This window comes from Euleptes europaea, chromosome 9, assembly GCF_029931775.1.
Source record: "Euleptes europaea isolate rEulEur1 chromosome 9, rEulEur1.hap1, whole genome shotgun sequence".
Classification (NCBI taxonomy): domain Eukaryota; kingdom Metazoa; phylum Chordata; class Lepidosauria; order Squamata; family Sphaerodactylidae; genus Euleptes; species Euleptes europaea.
The window spans coordinates 31,720,971-31,742,304 of NC_079320.1; the positions used below are offsets into that span (position 1 = coordinate 31,720,971).

The window sequence follows — 21,334 nt, forward strand, 5'->3', positions numbered from 1 at the left end:
ATTATGAATTTTCTTAATCAATAGATACTAATAGAACCGCTACTATTATATTGGAGGTCTGTGAAATTGTTTTGATGTGAAAAAGGGGTAATTGAAAAGGTTGGGAACCACTGATCTCCATACTTCCTGTCAGCTGTTTGTGGCATGAAGAGAACTGGGATTTATTCTCCCCCACCCCCACCCCCATGGACCATGGTGTTTGCATATTTGCATATTTCTGGCTGCTTTTCAGGCTGAGAGCTGGATCAAGGGTATTTTCTCTAGTAGAATTATATATATGATTTCTCTCAATACGTACAACCATATTACAGAATCAGCTCAAATGTTTTAATACACCTATGTTGGAAAGTTGCATTTTAATATGAAATATTAGGAATGCAATCCTAACTCTTTGTTATTGAATCGAAGCAACAGAAAAACAACTGTCTTTCGTCAAATACGGTTTTCACACTGAGCAGCCCGCCAACATTCCTCTGTGCTTTTACATTATAAGGAAATACCACATGAACTGAAAGCACATTGCAATGTGTCCATTACAAAGCAGTACTACATTGATTTTCATTCTCCAGGCAGGTCCAGGATGTGCTACCAAGATCATGGGAATCACTGCCACCCCCTGCACTGATGTATGTGTGTGCTCTTCACACAGTATTTCCTTTGTTCAATCAGGGATCTGTGTAAGAGCCAATAATTATTCAATCTTGCGATGGAAATCTGTTGGCCAAGCAGCTCATTTGAACTAGCCGTTAGTGTACTGGTATTAATTACAGTCCTGACCCTGCCTAGCATTTATGGGAGACTTCCAAGGAATACCAGGGTAATGACGCGGAGGCAGGCAATGGCAAACCACCACCTCTGAATGTCTCTTGCCTTGAAAACCCTACGAGGTCACCATAAGTCACCTGTGACTTGATGGTAAAAAAAAACACATACATGTCCACTTAAACAGCACTACTTTACAGAACGATACAGTGAAGTTAGACAAATTTCTTGGGGTAGCCAGGAAATCACAAGTGGTATCTAACTTTCTTGTCACCTAAATGTTGGTAGACATGAGCATTTCACTAAAGAATTAGTGGGTAAAATAACACACAAAAGAATCTTACAAAATATAAAAGAGAATAGGAGAAAAGGAAAATATCTGAGTGAAAGACAACAAGAGTGTCCACAAAGGCCTTTTATGCATGGGTTGTTTCCATGGCAACCGCCCCCAACTATTTCGGCCTTTCGTTTTCATTATGCATGTTTTCCCCAACCTTTAGAAGTCACTTTGCTCTCTCCCCACGTTTTTCCCATGTTTTCTGGATGCCACCAGAAGCAGCATCTGGAAAATGGAGGGGAAATGTGGGGAAAGAGCAAAGTGATGTCTAAAGGTCGCAAAAGATGTGCATAATGAAAACGAAGCCCTGAAGTAGTCGTGGGGGGTGATCGTGATGGAAAAACCCATGCATAAAAGGCCAGAGTAGGGCTGTCAATTCGGTTCGGCCCGAACTGAAAATCAGCCGAATTTCCCTTGATTCGGCGGTTTTTAGTTCGGGAGGAACCGAACTCAAAACTGGCGGGCAACCGGGGGGGCCGAATTCAGCGAGTTCGGGAGTTCGCGAATAAATTCGACAATTCGGGGCCGTCAGTAAGCAGCATAACCTTCAGTAAGCAGCATTCTCCTCCCCCGGCCAATCGGTGGCCAAGCTGGGTCTTCTTCTGGCCAATCAGTCAGGATTGAGTACTGGAGGAATCAGCTGATGTGCGGCCGGCCGGGGAAAGAGAGAGAGAGAGGGAAATCCTCATGTGTGTGTGAGGGGGTGCTTGTGCACATTCGCTCCTTTCCGTGGCTGCAGGGGGCGCATTTTTGGGGGTACAAACCCCAAACTTTCAGGGGATATTCAGACAGGTTTTCTTAAGAGACCACCCAAGTTTTGTAAACATTGGGTCAGGGGGTCCCGAGATATGGGCTCCCCCCTTTTTCTTTCCATGGCTGCAGAGGGCGCATTTTTGGGTGTGCCAACCCCAAACTTTCAGCGGAGCATCAGACAAGGCTTCTTAAGATACCCCCCAAGTTTTGTAAACATTGGGTCAGGGCCCCCCGAGATATGGGCTCCACCCCTTTTTCCTCTCCCCCCTTTTCCATTTTCGTGGCTGCAGGGGGCGCTTTTTTTGGGGTGCAGCCCCCAAACTTTTATCATAGCTTCAGAGAATCCCTCTTAAGAGACCACCCAAGTTTTGTAAAGATGGGTTCAGTGGGGGCTGAAATATCGGCTCCCCCCTTTTCTCTTTCCGTGGCTGCAGGGGGCGCATTTTTGGGTGTGCCGACCCCAGATTTTCAGCGGAGCTTCAGTCAAGGCTTTTTAAGAGACCACCCACGTTTTGTAAACATTGGGTCAGGGCCCCCCGAGATATGGGCTTTCCCCTTTTCCCTATTGGGATGAATGGATCACCCTCGAGAGATGCATACATATGGATCTTATATTGGATACAAATGGAATCATATTGGATTACCCAGCCTCCCAGCCCCTCCTGCTGGAACAGAAGACAGCCACAGTAAGACCCCTTTGGGGGCTTTAATCTATATTTTTTCTTTTCTGTGTGTGTGTGGGGGGGGAAAGCAGAGTCTGTGTGTGTGTGTGGGGAGGGAGCAGTTTCTGTGGGTGGGTGGGGGAAGCCAAAGGGGGCTTTTGCCGGTTCTGCCTGGGGTGTGTGTTCCCCCTCCAGTCTCTCTCTCCCTGGTTTGAGGGGGGGCTTCATTTTTATTCTTCAGGTTTTTCCTCATTCATAAGATCAGTTAGGTTATTTTGATGCTTGCTCAAAACTGGTTTTCAAATGGTGACTTAAAGAATGCATCTGCCTGGTCCCAAGTCCAATGCAAAAGGAGAAATTCCACCCCCTCCTGCTCATTATGCATAGCAGCTGCCTCTGTCCCTTTCCATGGTATGCAAACTCCCAGGTGTCAGGTGTTGCTTTGCACTGTTGCAAAGGTGTTGCATTGCGTGCTTGTGTTGCTTTGCAGTTGTATTGTTTTGCAAAATTCTTCACACCTGCCCCGCCCTTTGCATGTTTGCAAAGGTGTTGCTTTTCAGTTGTGTTGCTTTGCAAAGTTCTTAGCACCTGCCCCGCCCTTGCTCTCATCAGCTGTTTGTCGGGGCCGGGAGCTTTGTGCGTGGGCGGCAAGCTCTGCTGAGAGATACACATTAAGGGTGGGGGGGACCCCTTTCAGGGCCCATATCTCAGCCCCCCCTGACCCAATCTTTACAAAACTTGGGGAGTCTTTCAATATACGTCCTTTGAAGCTCTGCTGAAAGTTTGGGACCTCTAAGCCCAAAAATGCCCCCCCAGAGCCGCGGAAAGGCGCGGTTGTGTTTTTAATGACTTTATTCGGCCGAATTTTTTTCCGAACTTTGAATTCCCGCCGAATTGAACGGATCCGAAGTGGGGGAGTTCGGACTTCGGCACGTACCGAACCCACAAGGGCCAAATTCGTCCGAATCCGAACTGTACCGAATTTTTTTTTTTGACAGCCCTAGGTCAGAGTCAACACTATACTTGCAAGTGAGGTCTGCATCTACAAATACACAGTAGATATAGGTGAGCAGGTTCAAAGCAGCTCCCCTTTTCCCGTGTCCATGGCATCAGGTGAAGTGAGACTGATGAAACAGTGAACTGATGAAACGGCAGAGTTCCCTGAGAAATGATGGGAGGTTTGAGGGTGGGATTTGGGCAGGAACGTTTCCTTTTAATAGTCTTCTGTCTGCCCTAAGGCCTTCTACCCCTATGGACTGGAAGTGGGAATATGGTTGCCAACTCCAGTTTGGGAAATGATGGAAGTTTTAAGGGTGGGATTTGGGGAAGAACCTCAGTGGGATATAATACTAAACAGATTTAGGTATTGAAAAAGTAAGGGTTTCTAATCAAAGACAACAGAAATACTGAAACATTATTCATACCTTGTTGAGGCGATTAATTTCACCTTCATAATGCATTTTCTTTGAGTTTGCCAAGGCAGTTTCTTCTTTCAGAAGCCTATTCTCTTCTTTTAGGGTATTTCTGTCTCTCTGGAATGTAAAAACACAGAGATATGCTGCTAAAGTGCAGATAGTTGCATTTCTCAGGGTTTTCTCCCTCAGACTGCAGTCTGACAACTGCGGTGTGTATTTTTTTTATTATTCCTAGTGACAAACTTCTCAGAAAGAAAGCAGCAGCAAAATTGATGGATAGCTCATCCCAGATAGTCTAATGTCTGATGACTACCTTCCACTGATGACCTATCATGCTCTCTTGTGGCGCATATAGCCCATAAAACTACATGAGGTAGCAAAAAAAAACTTGAGCTGATCTGTTCACATCTATAAATACCACCCTGAAGGCCTTGTTGTTAAAAAATATATCTGTCCAAAAAAAAAGGCAGTGCCGGTCATGGAAAGAGTACTGTAGCAGCTCCGTAATCCCAAACCATACCAATGACAACTTGTAAAATTACCCGTATTTTTTTTATAAACTTGCTCAGTCCTGGTTTCATGGCAGATATCTTTTTTATTGTTTTAGGGGAGTGTTTGTTTTACCTAGGGAATTTCCTTCCTGGCATAAACACAGGAATGTTCTGAAGTGAAAATGACAGCTATCGAGTCTCTTCATTTTCTTTGGAACAGGAGTACCTGGCCTGTGATTGAGATACATAAACCAGATACTCTTGTTCCAAAGGGGAGGGGGAGAGATACATGATCGTAACTGGATACAACTGCCAAATGTTGCAGATTGCTGCTGTCAGCAGGCAGTGACAAGAATTCTGCCCACCTTAATGGAAGATTGGGAGTTTGTCGAGTCAATGGGATAGCATTCTGGAAGCCTCTGACAAAATAATCCCCTTTACGCAGTCCAGAACACCCCAATGGATGGTGTCCCCATAAATGCCATGGGATAGTCTTCATATGACTGACTTTTCCTCCATCACTTAACTCCCTAGCAGTAGCAGAAGAAGACAAAATGGAAGCTATGGCTGTAAAGGAAAGCACAGGAAAATCATGTGCTTTCTTTCAATGTTGTAATGCTTGCTGTGAAAAAATGGATAAGTGGGAAAGCACTGAAAGCCAATACGATGCAGAGGAGTGAAAGGTGGACTCCGTTTAGTGTTCCTTATTCTGAAGAGAAGAATCTGAGTATAGTTGCTCAGAGGAAAAAGCAAGGCTTCTTCCTAGAGCCTGATTCTCAGATGCTCCTGCATAATAACTCCTAACTGGCAGGGGGAGAAAATTCAAGAAAAAGTGATAAAATAGATTAAAATTAAAGAAGAGTAGATGAAACAGGCAGGGCTGATGACAGATTACAGCATAAAGACTTCAACCACATGATCCTAACCAATGAATTGCATACTGGCATCCAGGCATGTAAGCACTCACACAAAGGGTAAAACAACACAGCCCTCCTACCATTTCCTGTAAGCGTTGATCCCTTGCCAGGGCTTCCAGCCTTTGACATTCTTTCTGCATTTGATGCCTTTCTTTTTCCAGCTCCCTGACACTATTCTGCATAGTTTCCAGTTTTGTTTTCAGTTCTGTGACCTGCAACAAGATCATAAAACCAAAGTTAACAAAGTTAAGATACCCCAATTCCTCTTTAAAAAATATTCCACCAGGAAACATCAGCAGTAACTGGTTGGGTAATATGATGGCCAATGTGGGAATTGAAGGAAGGCCTCAAGTTATAAATATATTGCTTCAGAATGGAATTGGGTGACTAGTGTTGCCAGATCAACATTTCAAAAATAAGAGCCACTTTAGAGTTTTAATTAGTCTCATGGACTACTAAAAAGCCAGACAGAAACTGAATTGTCAGAGCTGCGTGTGGCAGAGCCACTCACTCAAATTTCACCTCAATGATCAAATCTCACTGATTTAAGCAAGCGAGCTCCCTCCCCTCAACTGATGCTGGTGGTATGTCCTACTTTAAGCATTGACAACCCACCCATGGCTTTTGAGTCTGACCCACAATGTGAAGACCTAAAATATGGGGGCTTGTTATATTTAATGGAACAGAAATGTTTTAGACAAGAAATGAGCTAAAGTTACAGTAAAGTAGATTTCAGTTGGCTGGCGACCCCCTGCTTCCCACTGCTTGCCACCCCATCAGCCAACAGGACAAAAATAATTAAATTGCTGTTGGCATGATGGCATGATGTCACTTCTGGAGAAAGCCCAGAGGTGACACAACACCTCTCTAGGAATCATTGTGGACGCTATAGTTTTACCATAGCAATTCCAGCAATTCCTAGACACAATCAGGGCATCTAATTTAACTCTAATTTAACTCTAGCGATACAGCCATTTTTTTTACCTTTTTTTCATAGTGCTGCTTCATCTGCCTAAACTGTTGATCCCATTGATTATTCACCGTCAGAAGCTGAAATAATTAATCAGTCATATTCTTAAAATGTTACAATGGTCTAGTCTTTTAATTTTTTCATAGGTTATCATTTAATATATTATTTATCATTATATCATTATATTTATTAACATATTATTTATTATTTTAGTTATTTAATTTACCCTATCTTCAAATGCTCAGGAGGTCAGGAAACATATAGAAATAACAACATTTTTAATATTAAGTGCAAATATATTGCTTAAAAGATCTATCAATAACAGCCTCCAAATATTTGTGTAAAGAGAGTCAGGGCAGGACTGTTACAAAATGGGGAAGAGCTCCACTGCGGGGCAATCGCCAACATTCCCTAATATACAACATCGCCATTTGTGTTTGCTAAGATCTGGATGGGACATGACATAGGGTTGACAACTCTGGTTTGGAAAATTATTGGAGATTTGGGGGGTGGAGCTTGGGGAGGGGAAGGACCTCAGCAAGGTATAACGCCACAGGGTCAACCCTCCAAAGCAGTGATTTTCTCCAGGGGAACTTATCTCTGTCATCTAGAGATCAGTTGAGATTCTGGGAGATCTCCAGGCCCCACCTGGGAGAACTCCAGACATGAGAAATATGCAGGCTGTAAAGCATGGAAGCCTCTGGCTGTTGAGGATGTTATGGGTTGTATTTGCTACCAATCTCTTCATGACACTACTTATGACCTTTTTGTATTACTGTAGAGATAACTGTACAGAACATTTTAACCGATATCTCCTTGCGGTGAAGTGAAGGAAAGGACTGAGGCTGCTTAACACAAGCCAAATAGCTAGCAAGGGAGTGCCGGGTGACTCATCTTTAATGTTGTAGCTATGTAAATATTAAACACAAAACTTCCAACAGGATTTTTTAAGGCATGCATACTTCCCTCACAGCTGTGAAAGTTCACTTAGTTCATAAGAAGTTGAGAATGAAGCAAGAATTTGCACAAGTGTTTTTGGAGGGGGGCAATTTCTGTCAATTCCCTTTTCTTGATGTAGCCCTCCTACTGTACTACATCTCACTCTATTTCCAAAAGTCCCTCCAACCCTCAAAATCAGCTTTTAAATACGCATTCCATTCAGTTAACTGGATCCAACCAGTAGTGTTCTGCACTGGGGTAAAGGTGTTTAGAAGGACCCATCTCAGTTTATAATCAAATCTAACTGCTGTGTCTTGTCAGCTAGAGTCCAAAAAAGGATGCTTAAAATTACCTCTTGCCTCTGCTTTTCCAGGGATATAATCTGCATCTCCAGCACATGTGTGGATACATTCTTTTTTGTTAACAGATGCTTTGAAAAGAAAAATTAGATTAGTTGGTGAATATTAAAAAGCTAAAAATCCCCTGTGCAAGCATTGGGTCATTCCTGACCCATGGGGTGACGTCACATCCAGACATTTCCAAGGCAGACTTTGTTTGCGGGGTGGTTTGCCAGTGCCTTCCCCAGTCATCTTCCCTTTACCCCCAGCAAGCAGGGTACTCATTTCACCGACCTTGGAAGGATGGAAGGATGAGTCAACCTTGAGCCGGCTACCTGAAACCAACTTCCGTCAGGCTCGAACTCAGGTCGTGAGCAGAGCTTTTGACTGCAGTACATTTAAACTATGTCTTGAGCGATGGCAAAAGGAACATTTATTAACTTCTAATATTTGAAACTGAACAATGAAAACCTGCCGGGCTTAAAAATGCAAGGATTGTTTTGTGTACTCCACTGTATGCTAGGAAATCACAACTAAGTTTACAAAGTATACAATAGCAATTACATAGAAATTAAATGAAAAGCACTATTAAGTCTTTCCAGTTACGAACGCCTTTTATACCTGAAAACAGCAGGCTCTAACAATTTATCTTGAAAAGACAAATGCTTGGTATGTCATGTACTTTTAAGAACTAGTTAATAAAAAAATCTAATTAAAAATGTGTAAGGAGGTATTAACTCTTCCTATACTTTACCTGAACTCTTCATAATAACAAATAGACCCTAGTTCAAAAAAGCATCTGATTTGCTGGACTTTGTTTCCTTGTGTTTGAATATAAAAAGCATAACATGACCTATTTGAATCCATAATATGATGTAGAATCCATGATTACAATACAAGTGGGGATCTACAAAGATTTGTGGGAGGAATCTCAATTCCCCCTCCCCCATTCTTCCCTCTTTCCCTTTCCTGAAAGCCCCATAGCCTCTCCCCTTTTCCTGCTTCCTTCTCTCCTTCTAGGAATGCCAACCTGGAGATCTCTTGAATCACAATGGATCTCCCAACTAGAGATCAGTTCCCCTTAGGGGTGCTAACTCATGGCTGGGAAATTCCTAGACATTTGGGGGTGGAGCCTTAGGAGAGCGAGGTTTGGGGAGGAAAATGACCTCAGCAGGGTATAATGCCATACAATCCACCCTCCAAAGCAGCCATTTTCCCCAGGGGAACTGATCTCTGTCATCTGGATGGCAGCTGTAATTCCAGGTGATCTCCAGCCTGGAGGTTGCCAACCCTAGTTTCCCTGGAGGAAATGGCTGTTTTGGAGGGTGAAGTCTATGGCATTATACCCCTCTGAGGTCCCTCCAGTCTTCAAACTCCACCCTCCCCAGGCTGGAGATGGCAACCCTATGAAAGCCAGCATGGTATAGTGCAGGGGTGGGGAACATCAGGCCCGGGGGCCGTATAGGGCCCTCGAAATCATTTGGTCTGGCCCTTCATGGGTCCTGGTAGATCTCTAGCTCAGAAGGATGCTGCCCTGCCTGAATCTCTTGGGCCCAGCTGGGGACACCAGAGCTCAAAAGCGAGTCGCTCTATGTGGCAGACACTCGGAGCCGTCTCCGGTCATGCCTCTTGGCTAAATGTTTGACCAAATATAGCAGGCTAATTTTTAAGTTGATAATTTTGTATGGCCCCCGAATGATATTATAAATATCCAAATGGCCCTTGGCAGAAAAAAGGTTCCCCACCCCTGGTATAGTAGTTAGAAGCGGTGCACTGTAATTGGGAGAACCGGGTTTGATTTCCCGCTCCTCCATATGAGTGGCAGACTCTAATCTGGTGAACTGGGTTTGTTTCCCTGCTTCTCCACATGAAGCCTGCTGGGTGATCAAAGTTCTCTCCAAAGTCTCTCAACCCCACCTACCTCACCTGGTGTCTGTTGTAGGGGAAGGAAGGGAAGGTAGCTGTAAGCCAATTTGAGTCTCCTTTAAAAGGTGGAGAAAATTGGGATATAAAAACCAACTCTTCTTCTTCTTTCCTACCTAATGGCCAATCTACCTTTATCTGCTTCTCGTCTGGAGATCAGTTGTAATAGCAGGAGATCTCCAGGTACTACCTGGAGGTTGGCAACCCTATCTGCCAGCTTCAATTGATTTCAGTGGAATTTTACACAGACAAGGTTAAGAACACACAAACCCTGCTACATCAGATAAGTGGTCCATCAAAATCTAGTATCTGGTTTTTCACAGTGCCCACCAGATGACAACAACAACAAGGTTCCAACTTGGCAACCACAAGCTGGGTAAAGTAAGGTACTTGGCCATTACCCAGTTTAATAAGAATTAAATGGATAAAGAAAGGGTTAAACCTAGATCGTATAGCTAAGCTGTATGTGAAAAAGCTGCAAACTACAACATCTACAGATATAAGAAATTAAGCAATATAGCTTAGCATGATTAGCCCTAATTTCAATTTCTAATTTTAATGGTTCTTGTGGCACTGTCAGCATGACAACAAACACAAGCCACACAAGAACCTCAACAACTCCTGTTGTTAGTCTAACAGTGCTATTCTAAGCAGAGTTACACACTAATAATTCTATTTAGGACTGCACTGTTAAATACAACAGTAGAGAAAGAGAGTGACACATGGCTTCAAATGTTGTGTAGTGTGCATGTAATTTTACAATCAATCAGGAGACTATTGAATGGGTTTGAAACAGAAGTTTTCAGTATTTATCATAAAGATGAGCTCTGTTTCAAAATACTGGAGATATGATACCTCGTTGCTGCACTGAATGCAGGAACTAGCATTCTCAAAGTTCAGTCAAAATCCATTTTCAGCTACTTGTTCTTAAACTCTCCTTGCAAGTCTAGTAGCTCCATCTTAAGGAGTTACACTCCTAAGATTATTGATAGGCTTAGAAAAGAGTAGGAGTCCAGTAGCACCTTATCTGAAGAAGTGAGCTGTGGCTCACAAAAGCTCATACCCTGCCAGTAATTTTGTTAGTCTTTAAGGTGCTACTGGACTCCTACTCTTTTCTACTGCTAGTGACAAACTAACACGGCTACCCATCGTGATCTATCTCGATAGGCTTAGAGGGTGTAACTCTACTTAGGATGGCATTGTGAATGGAAGACTAGAGAACTAACAGGATCAGTTTAGTGTTGGTGGTAAAATCTAAAATGGTGGTCACTGCACAAAATCCCTGTTCAGTTCTTCTTTTAGTATTTTCCCCCAACAATTAATAATCTGAGTAGTAACATTTCATCTGGCATAACAGGCTAATATACGTCCATTCTAACTTATCACAAGATAAATGAGTATGATTTATTGTCACAGAATTTGTGGCCTAAGCCATCCCCAAAACTGAGGAAAGCAAACATTAATTACACATGCACGTAAATAGATGAACAACCACATTTCCACAGTAGATATAGATATATAGCCAGTAGAGATATATATAGCCAAATGTTATTTTAAAGTACTTCACATATTGGTAAGGCAGAAGTACTGCTCAGTCAAATTCATAATTGAGATACTATATGGCCTAATCAACACATGTTGAAGTACTTGGATTCGGGATGACAAATAGGAATCATGATTCCATGCATATTTTTGAAAGGTTCTGGAGATTTCTCCAGCTGAAAATTTTCAACTTTAAGCAAAACTGAAGTGGAAAACAATGGGGATTGGGGGGGGGGTTAAAATAGCTTTCAGGTGTCTTTTTCCTTTCAGAGTACTTTAAAAAAACGGTTAAAACACAATATCACAAAACATTAAACTGATTTCCTCAGTACATTTAAAGTACTAATCAATACATTAGTACTTACTAAAGTCCAGTCACGATCCATAAAATGATAATATATCATCCTATCACAAAATGAAAGGATACTCATATCACAATTAGGTTCCTCCAGCCAATGTATCCACTTACCTCTGGCACACCACTTGATGCTTCTGTTTCATCCATGCCTGCCTGCATCTGTGCAGAATTCACCTGGGTCTCACTTTTACCAAAAGCCTTTAAAACAGATGAACAAATAAAGACACAATGGTCCAAGAAAGGGAACAGTAGATACTAACTCGGTAATTGTTAAGACTTGGAGTTCACAAGCTTTACATTAAGGGGTTCCAACTCTTTCTGAGTGTGGATTACAGGAGGCAATGGGACTTGTGTTTTAATCATTTCCCCCTTCCTAACAGGGGCTTCCCAGAATGTCTCAAGCATGTAGCCTGTGACTAATGTGAAAAGACAGCAGTGTCTTTAGTGTGGTATGTAAACTGCCATTTCCCCATTGTCGCCTGATACTCTTCTGGGAGGGGAAGCTGCTCAGATAAGAAAAGGAAGAGTACGTTTTTCAGTACATGCCACTGGAGGCATTTATCCCCCCCCCCTCGGCCACTGATAACCATTTCCTATTGGAACTCTGCCCTGCTATTTCCTTCCAGATATATTCTGATGGGACATTAAGACATACTGTATATTTGGCCATGACAGGGAAATAAGTGAGTCATGTTTTATGTAGAATGGGAGTAATGCTTGTGAAAACATCAGGGAAGGAAATGCCCAGCATGAGAAACACTATGTACTGTGAAGCACAACCCCAGACTATTTGGAGCCTTACAAATTGGGTGTGAAACTTTTTTTGAACCATAAAAGTTAAATATTCCAACTTGCTATCATATTGTTGAGTAACAAACGAAGTAAATGCATTAAGTTACAAAAAAAGATAAAAGAAAACCTAGAGCCACTACTGGTGTAGTGGTTAGAGTATTGGACTAGGTTTGTATCCCCACTCAGCCAAAGAATTTTACTGGGTGACTTCGGGCCAGTCACGCACTCTCAGCCTAACCTAGCTAACCAACTCACAGGGTTATTGTGATTATAAAAAATGGAGGAAAGGAGAATGATGTGTACCACTTTGGATCTTCATCAGGCAGAAAGGAAATGTACAAACGAATTAAATAAATTCATTAAATAAATAAAATAAAAACTATGTGTGTTTCCTAGTGTGTTTTTGAATGTTACAAAATTGTAGTTTGCAAATAATAGCAGATTTACATTTACTGTTATCCATAGGTGGCTGAATAGTTATGCATTGAAAAAGGTCTGGATTTTTCATTCTAATGTTCTTTTTTGTAGAATTATCTTTTACTTTATTTATATCTCACCTTAATCCCCGATGGAGACTGAAAGTTGCTTACATCATTCTACTCTCCTTGTTTTATCCTCACAACAGCCCTGTGAGGTAGGTTAAACTGAGAGTATGTGACTGGCTCAAGCTCTCACAGAAAACTTCCATGGCAAAATGGGGATCGAACCTGGGTTTCCCAAATCCTAGTCCAACACTTTAATCACTACACTATGCAATCAAATTAAACAGAGCAAATTAGTTGAAAAGACAGTTTTAACAAAAAAACTGTCTAATCTATCAGAACTGACCATTTACATGGAGCATCTATGGAGCATTGAAACTCAATCAGTGTGTCATACTGGTACATGCCTGGACGCAAGAAAACACTGAACATGGACCCTGAGTGTTTATGATGGATCCAGTCTTCAGTACTAGCCTGTATTCCAAATATCCCTGCTTGCAGGCTAATTCGTTTTAGGTCTTCTACTGGTCTAAGGCATTCCAGGAAAAAGGACTTAGGGAGCATTTCAGGTATATGTCTGTATGGCTAGAGGGAATTAAACCATCCAGTATTTTCTGGCTGGTTGAACTGCAAGCCCAAATTAATTTTTAGAGCATCCCAGCTCTCAGATAAACAACAGACTTGAGAAGCCTTTAAAGGATGTGCCAGGAATTAAGCCTTATTTAGGGGGAAATGCGCTCTTCTATTCAAGCCTCTGATATAGTTTGCTTGTGATTTTCTTAAAGACCACTAACACTCAATTGTATTTTTCTTCAGAATCACATAGAAGTTGAGTGACAAAGCTCTCCCATAAGTCACACAAGGAGATTCAGATAAATATAAATAATGGGGGGGAGGGAATTGCAGATGCCATTACTGATGCATGAAGCAGATGGTTGCTATCCTTTTTAGTTCTCACAGAAGCTTTTGCTCATGTGGTATCTTTTAAGCCTTATTTTATTTTCCCTGCGTTGATCTCCTGGTTTATATAAAAAAGGAGAAGGAAACAGCATGAATCTGTTTACACATCAGCTCTGAAAACAATCTTGCAAGAGCCTTTGGGTTACGAGATGTCAGTTTACAAGATGCCATTTGAATTCTCTGCTTCAGAAACTGTAAACACTACAAAAAAGACATGCAGACCCACGGTTTTCTCAAATGGAAGAAACTAGAGACAAAACCCAGACAACAAGCTCCATATTCCATTCACAAAGATGTAATAAATAAAATTCACCTGACTTCCTAAAGGAGGCTGTTTCTGTGAATTATATTTGCTACAGATTTTGGTTTTAAACCATGAAGCTACCTCAACCATAAAGACCATATAGACTAAGGGAGGCAGCCTAGTGTGTGGAAGTGACATCACATCCTACAACCTGGAAGTGACATCACATCCTACCTAAATTCCACCCTCCCCAGCACCGCCCCAAATCTCCCAACATTTGCCGAGGCAGTGTTGGGAAGCCTAAAGGAGGGTGCCTGTGAATTATCTTCAACACAGACTTCTGTTTTAAACCATAAAGCTAGGTCAGCCTTTGTTGACTGTTTTTGAATTCTATGGTTTAAACCATAAAGCTAGGTCAGCCTATCTAAGTGCACATAAAAGAACCATAAACATAATTCGTAATTCTTGCAAGTTATAATGATATTATTATTTTTTCCAGACAGCAACCTTTATCAATCGAAGAGCAGAACAAAGGGATAAACCAGATGCCTTTGATGATGCCTTTGTTCTACTCTTAGATTGATAGAAGTTGCTGTAGGTGCTAAAGTTCAATTGATCGTGGAGCTTCTAAGGGATAAAAGGAAAGGAAAGGAAAGGAAAGGTGAATTGGCCCCTTTTTTCCCCTCTGCATAAATTCAGTCTCATCTCTTCTGCTTGCCTTTTTCACCTGTCTGCCCGACAGTTTGAGAAGGGATTAAACATGCAGCAAATGCACAACATATCTTGTACTCCACAGTTGCTGGTGACTTCAATGCTTCCTAAGGTTTCGCAGCAGTATACTTCCAGTTTCAAGATGCTAGAGATAAGTTGCAAGGGAATGTTTATACTTAGTGTGCCCCGCAGAGCAGAGACGTTTTTTCCTCCTCTGTACCTCTTATACTTCCTTTCTCACCTTAGTCCAACTAAAAAAGACCCATGTATGGAAAAACTGGCTTCTGTGCATGCAGGTTATCACTTCCTGGACTGGAAGCCAAAGGTAAATCAAATGTGGATTCAAATGAGCATCAGATGTGGTCTATCTTTCAATGTGCATCCATTCTTTTCTTTTTTGCCATCTAGTCACAGATAACTTATGGCAGTCCCATAGGGTTTTCAAGGCAAGAGATATTAGGAGGTGCACTGCCATTGCCTGACTCTTCGTCATGACCCTGGCAGTGGCGGACCTACATTTTTGGGGCCCTGAAGCTCGAACTGTTATGGGGGGGGGGCCTTCGCAACCAGCAACAATAGGGCAACATCCAACAAGGTCCAAAGGTCCTTGCTGCCCTTGCAAGGACACTGAGGCCCAAATGGTGGAGAACAGGGTGGTGGGGTGCAGTCCTTGAAAAGGGGCCATACAGTGATGAAATAAAACCACAGAACTATTAAGCCATGCACCAACAAAGGATTTGAGGATCCAGCTGCCAAAATGTAGGCTGTGAATAGATTCTGGGGAGCTCAGCGAGCCCTTACAGCTGGGAGTTTAAGCGCTGCAAGCCCCTGAGAAAATTTTGAAATTTGACCAATTACAGGGTCATTTTCAGGCCATATAAAATGGGTATTAGAGCATATTCTAAAGTCAGTATTAAGTACTTCCACCCATTGGCTTATGATTCTGTCACTAAAAAACCATCGATTTTGCTGAGAAATTAACTCATTAAAAAAAGTTGCTTCAGGGGGCCCCTCCAGGATTAGGGGCCCTGAAGCTTAAGCTTCATTAGTTTCACAGTAGATCCGCCTCTGGACCCTGGTATTCCTTGGGGATCTCCCATCCAAATATTAGCCAGGGTCAGGGCTGAAAGTGTGTGACTGGCCCAAGGTCACCCAGCAAGCTTGCATGGCTCGAGTGGGGATTTGAACCTGGGTTTCCCAGGTCCTAGTCCCAAAATTTAACCACTACACTATGCTGGTTCTCTTGCATCCATTATACCAATGGTATAATCCATTATACGCATCCATTATACAGATGGAGATATGCATTCAAACACACACACCTTTGACAGCAATTATTGAGATGTCTGGGAAACTTGCTGAAGTTACTCAGTAGATCTGGGGAGGGCAGCACCCGTTTTTGAGGTGATTTGTACTTCCTCCCTCCCCCTTTGGACTCACACAAACACCTTCTTTTAACAAAACAACTTTTAGTATATAGTCTCTTCCATTGAAGAATTAAAAGTCTTATTTTGGTTGGCAAGCAAGATGGTATAAAAGTGTATCTCTTTTCACAGCTGAGCTCAGTCAAATCATTATAGTGTCACACCCACCCACAGGGTTACAAAACTGACATACTGTTTCCTCTCATGAGAGAGGTGGATTGATTTTATCTTGGGAAGGCTCACTAAATCATGGGATATCTAGTCCCTTCACTACCGCCTTTACCACACTGACAGAAAGACTTAAAGTGTCGACTTCACCTATTCGGTCCCCACCCTTCCCCAGTCCAGTCACCCTTGGACTCAGACTCAGGAAATAAGATAGCTGATCTCTGAATTCCCTTAGTAAATTCTCTTCCCTACCTATTATTCCCTGAAACAGACTAACCTGCCTATCTCTATCCCTGGCTAAGCTCTATCTCAGGAGCTGACCACTTTTCTCCTCCTCTAACTCCTTCCTTCCCCCTCTCACTGGTTGGAGTTTCTGGGATTTGCAAACACACCCTGGACTCAGAGATTGACAGTGAGACCTGGAGGGTGGACCCGGAACCTGTCCATCACAACAACACTGAATACATCCTGCTGGTTTTAAAACACTTGTCAGGAGTGATGAAGCAAAAAAGAAAACTGCTTACTTTCAAAGCACGTGAACTGAACTCCGACTTCTCTGAAGCACTGCTCTTTCCTATTAGAGTCCTTATTTCGTCATCGAGCTCTACACTGTCGCATCTAGATAGAGGGGAAAAGAATGATTTATCATCTCAAATTCCAGATATATGTAGAAGAAAAATCAAGAAAATGGCATCCTGGGTTTCAAGTTGAGTTGCCAACTCCAGTTTGGGAAATTTACAGAAATTTGGGGGCTGGCCCAGTAGGGGCAATGTTTGGAGGGGGGGGAGCCCAGCAAAGATGTCATCACCACACAGTCCACCCTCTGAAGGTGCCATTTCCTTCAGGAGAATGGATCTCTGTAGTCTGAACATCAGATGTAATTCCAGAACTCCAGGCCCTACTTTGGGGTTGGAAACTCTATGCTCACGAGGTCAGACAAATAATAGCTATGCAAAGCGCCAAGTACCAAAACTTATAAGCACAGTTTCTATGAGCATAGCACTAACCCAAGGGAAAACAATGAGGGAAGGAAGACTCGCACATGATAGATTTTTCTACATGGTGCATAATTCCCATGGCGAGTATACGGGTGAAACAGATACAGTTCATCACAACGTGCACCGACAAACCGTGCAGACATTTTTATACAACACTGAAGCAAGAGGGGCTTTCAGATAATATAAAGGCTTAGGGATCATCAACATCCCTCTTAATTAATCCGTCATCAACATCTTCTATAACATTTTACAGTGGATAGAAGGTTTTCATTACTGAGCTCATTATCTCAGCCTCACTAAAAAGCTGAGGAAATGTGGCTTGCCTAAGGCTACAATGCAAGACTCAGAACTGAGTGAAGATTTTAAGGGTTTTCCTTAACAACGTTTTGTGCACTGCAGCATATTCTCAGGGGTGATCCTGTAAACAGCCATGTCCTCAGCCATGACAATTTCAAACTGTACAATGAACCATAAAAACACACTTCAGCATTTTTATCTCAACTAATAAAACTGTAAGCTTGGGGACATCATAAAAAAATTACAAGCTGAATTTCAGAAGCGTATGTTTTAAGTTACTAGAGATTTTTGTTTCGTGGCTTTGTTTTTAATTAGGTAATTATTAACTTTATTTATATGCCACTTTTTACCCCTATGGAGACCCAAAGCAGCTTACATGATTCTCCTCTCCTCCATTTTATCCACATAACAACCCTGTGAGGTAGGTTAGGCTGAGAGAGAATGACTGGCCCAGGGTCACCCAGCAAGCTTCCATGGCACAAGTAGGGATTCAAACCGGGATTTCCCAGATCCTAGTCTTGATACTTTAACCACTACACCATAATAAATAAATAATTAGGTAATTAGTTTTACATGACTAACGTTGGTCTAAGGAGTACTGTTATTCCCCCTTCCCTCTTATTTGCATCCTGAGGCCATAAGAAGAGCTGGCTGGGTCAGACCACTGGTCCAATGAGCCCAGCACAGAGTTGAACACAGCAGACAACCGGCTGCCCTAGAGGGCCAAGCAAACAGGGCATAGCTGCTCTCCTGCTGCCGCCTCCCAAGCTGGTATTCAGAGGTCTGCTGCCTTCAGTCACCATGGCCATTGATGGACCTCTCCTCCATGAATCAGTCTAACCCCCTTCTAAAGCTATCTGTGCTCATGACCATCACTACCGTCCTCTGGCAGTGAATTTTGTCTTACCCAACAAATTCATTCAGTGCCCCCCCATACTAGTATTATGGGGGTAAAGCTCCCTATATCCACTTTCTACACCCCGTTCATAATTTTATAAACCTGTATCATGTTTTAGAAACATTTGTGTGTGTGTGTGTGTGTGTGTGTGTGTGTTAAGTGCCATCAAGTCGCTACCGAATCATGGCGACCCTATGAATGAAAGTCCTCCAAAATGTCCTATCTTTGACAGCCTTGCTCAGATCTTGCAAGCTGAAGGCTGTGGCTTCCTTTATTGAGTCAATCCATCTCCTGTTGGGTCTTCCTCTTTTCCTGCTGCGCCTCAACTTTTCCTAGCATGACTGTCTTTTCCAGTGACTCTTGTCGTCTCATGACATGACCAAAATACGATAGCCTCATTTTAGTCATTTTAGTTTCTAGGGTCAGTTCAGGCTTGATTTGATCTATAATCCACTGATTTGGGTTCTTTTGGCAGTCCACGGTATCCGTAACACTCTCCTCCAACACCACATTTCAAAGGAATCTATTTTCTTCCTATCAGCTTTATTCACTGTCCAGCTTTCACACCCATACATAAAAACATTTAGCCATCTTTTTTTGTAGACTAAAAGGCCCACTTTCCATCCTTCCCTCAAAGGAAAGGTGCTTCAGCCCTCTACTCATCTTGGTTGCCCTCCATTGTACTTTTTCCAACTCTGCAGTGTCCTTTCTGAAATACAGTGACCAGAGCTGAACACAGTATTCCAAATGAGGCCACACTGTAGTTTTACACAAGGCCAGTACGATATTGGCCAGTTTATTTTCAATCTCTTTCCCAATAATTTCTAGCCTGGAGTTTGCCTTTTTCAGCACTGCTGCACACTGGGTCAACATTTTCAACTATGTGGTGTAGTGGTTAAGAGCAGTGGACTCTAATCTGGAGAAGCGGGTGAAGCCTGCTGGGTGACCTTGGTCTAGTCACAGTTTTCTTCGAACTCTCTCAGCACACCTACCTCACAAGCTGTTTGTTGTGGGGAGGAGAAGGGGAGGTCATTGTAAGCCACTTTGAGACTCCTTAAAGGTAAAAAAAAGCGGGGTGTAAAAACCAACTCTTCTTCTTTAACCTCAAGACCTCTTACAACCTCAGTCTCAGACAGTTCAGACCCCATATGCATATAATGACAGTTTGGATTTTTTTTGTTCCAACATGCATCACCTTACCTTTACCTGTACTGAATTTCACTTGCCACATTGTTGCCCATTCAACCAGTTTAGAGCGATCCTTCTGTAGCTCTTCACAATCCATCTTGGTTTTCACCATCCTGTATAACTTGATACCCTCTGCCAGCTTGGCTACTACACTGCTCACCCTTAATTCCAAATCATTTCTGAACAAGTTAAAATGCACTGGTCCTAATACCGATCAAAAGATTGGGGTGTCCCATCAAAAGCATGGGGTTCTACTTCACACAGGGTGTCATTAGATACAACATATATTTGTGCAGAACATTATAATTTGTGGTACTGAATTCAATGGGCCTGATGGTATTTGGGAACATCCAGAGGTTGAAAGGTGTCATTTCACGGAGGACCAAGTTACATGTAACTTTTTCACCTGAACTGACTCTCTTTCCCTGGAACCACAAAGTAGCTGTGGGAAACAACATTTTTAAAGACAATTTGGCTCAGGACTATAGTGGTAGGGGAGGAAGGGCTCCACAATTTCCTTTCCATTATTCAGAATTCTACAAATGCACTCTTTTTTGCTGAGCCAAAAGCTTGGAGGACGGATGTCCCATAAATATAGCATTGCTATGAGGAGGTGACCAAGGGCTCAAGAGAGCAATCCTATTCATGTCCATTCAATGTACTTTACTCCCAGGAAAATGTTGTTAGGAGTGATTACACTGTAACTGGATATCTGTGCATGTGAGTTTCATCAACAGCTAAAGCAATTTTCCTGAGGTTTGCCAAAAGGGGCAAGTTCTGGGAATGACATAGTACTGTAGCTAGGAGGACAGGTCATAGGTCAATAAGGAAGTTGAGCATTTAGAGGCATGATGAGTGCATAAAATGGCACATGGAAAGTGAGAGCTACGAATCTTTTAATTTGATCTGAAAGGTTACATTAACGACTTAAACCATCCTAAAGAAAGAAGCCTGGGATCCAGCTTGCAAAGTTACTAGGAGTCACCTTTCTTTTATTGTCTGTTTGATGACTTACTTTTAAACAGTGAAAGCCAGGAAACTCCCACTCGTCTTTGTGCAGCTTGTGAAATCACACCTCTAATTATATAACACCTTCTCAACCAGGAAGCCTTCCTTTCCATTTCCAACCCATCATTTTTCAAAATTGTATTATCAAATGTGTATTATCAAATGTGAACATGCCACGTAATTGCTGTAGTCTTTCAGCAAGACTATCTAAAAGATTTGAGGGAGCTTGAACGAAGAACAAAATTAAAAAAAAAACATTTTTCTCATTAGTGTTCAGGAGCCAAGAATTAATCATACTACATACAATACCCCATTATCTCCTAGTTTATTGGGGAAAGAAATTAACAGATAACTTTTTTGTTGAACATATACTGAAGTCAGCCTCATTTGTAAAATATGGATGCAAGCCTGCTTCTGAAACATTAACTAACTTTGGAAATAAGTTCACCACAATGGCACTGTTTCACGTCGACAATATATGTTCATACTCTTCTATTTATATATTCTGCTTTCCTTCTCAGAAAAGAGCTGGAGACAGATTACAGTTCACAAATGCCAGTACAATAAAATGAATAAAGCAGCCCCAGCCAATTTGTCCAAGGGTAACAGCAAGGAATGTTGGAATTAGCCCGGTCTCTGGCTGGCCTGTACCATGTGCTGCATGCCAGTCTCAAAAGAAGCACTCATTTGTAGGAAAAGGGAAGTAGCTGTTTGAAAGTGTCTCAAGGGAATCAGATCTGACCGACAGCAGCTCTCC

General features: G+C 42.2%; 1 protein-coding gene across 1 annotated transcript in view; it reads right to left on the bottom strand.

Moving 5' to 3' along the window:
- TNIP3 (TNFAIP3 interacting protein 3) overlaps positions 1-21,334 on the bottom strand; it is a 49,634-nt gene that overhangs the window by 14,403 nt on the left and 13,897 nt on the right. Inside the window, 6 exon segments of the mRNA XM_056855027.1 lie at positions 3,939-4,046; positions 5,418-5,549; positions 6,322-6,387; positions 7,599-7,676; positions 11,519-11,605; positions 16,713-16,806. Coding sequence (XP_056711005.1) covers positions 3,939-4,046; positions 5,418-5,549; positions 6,322-6,387; positions 7,599-7,676; positions 11,519-11,605; positions 16,713-16,806 — 565 coding nt within the window.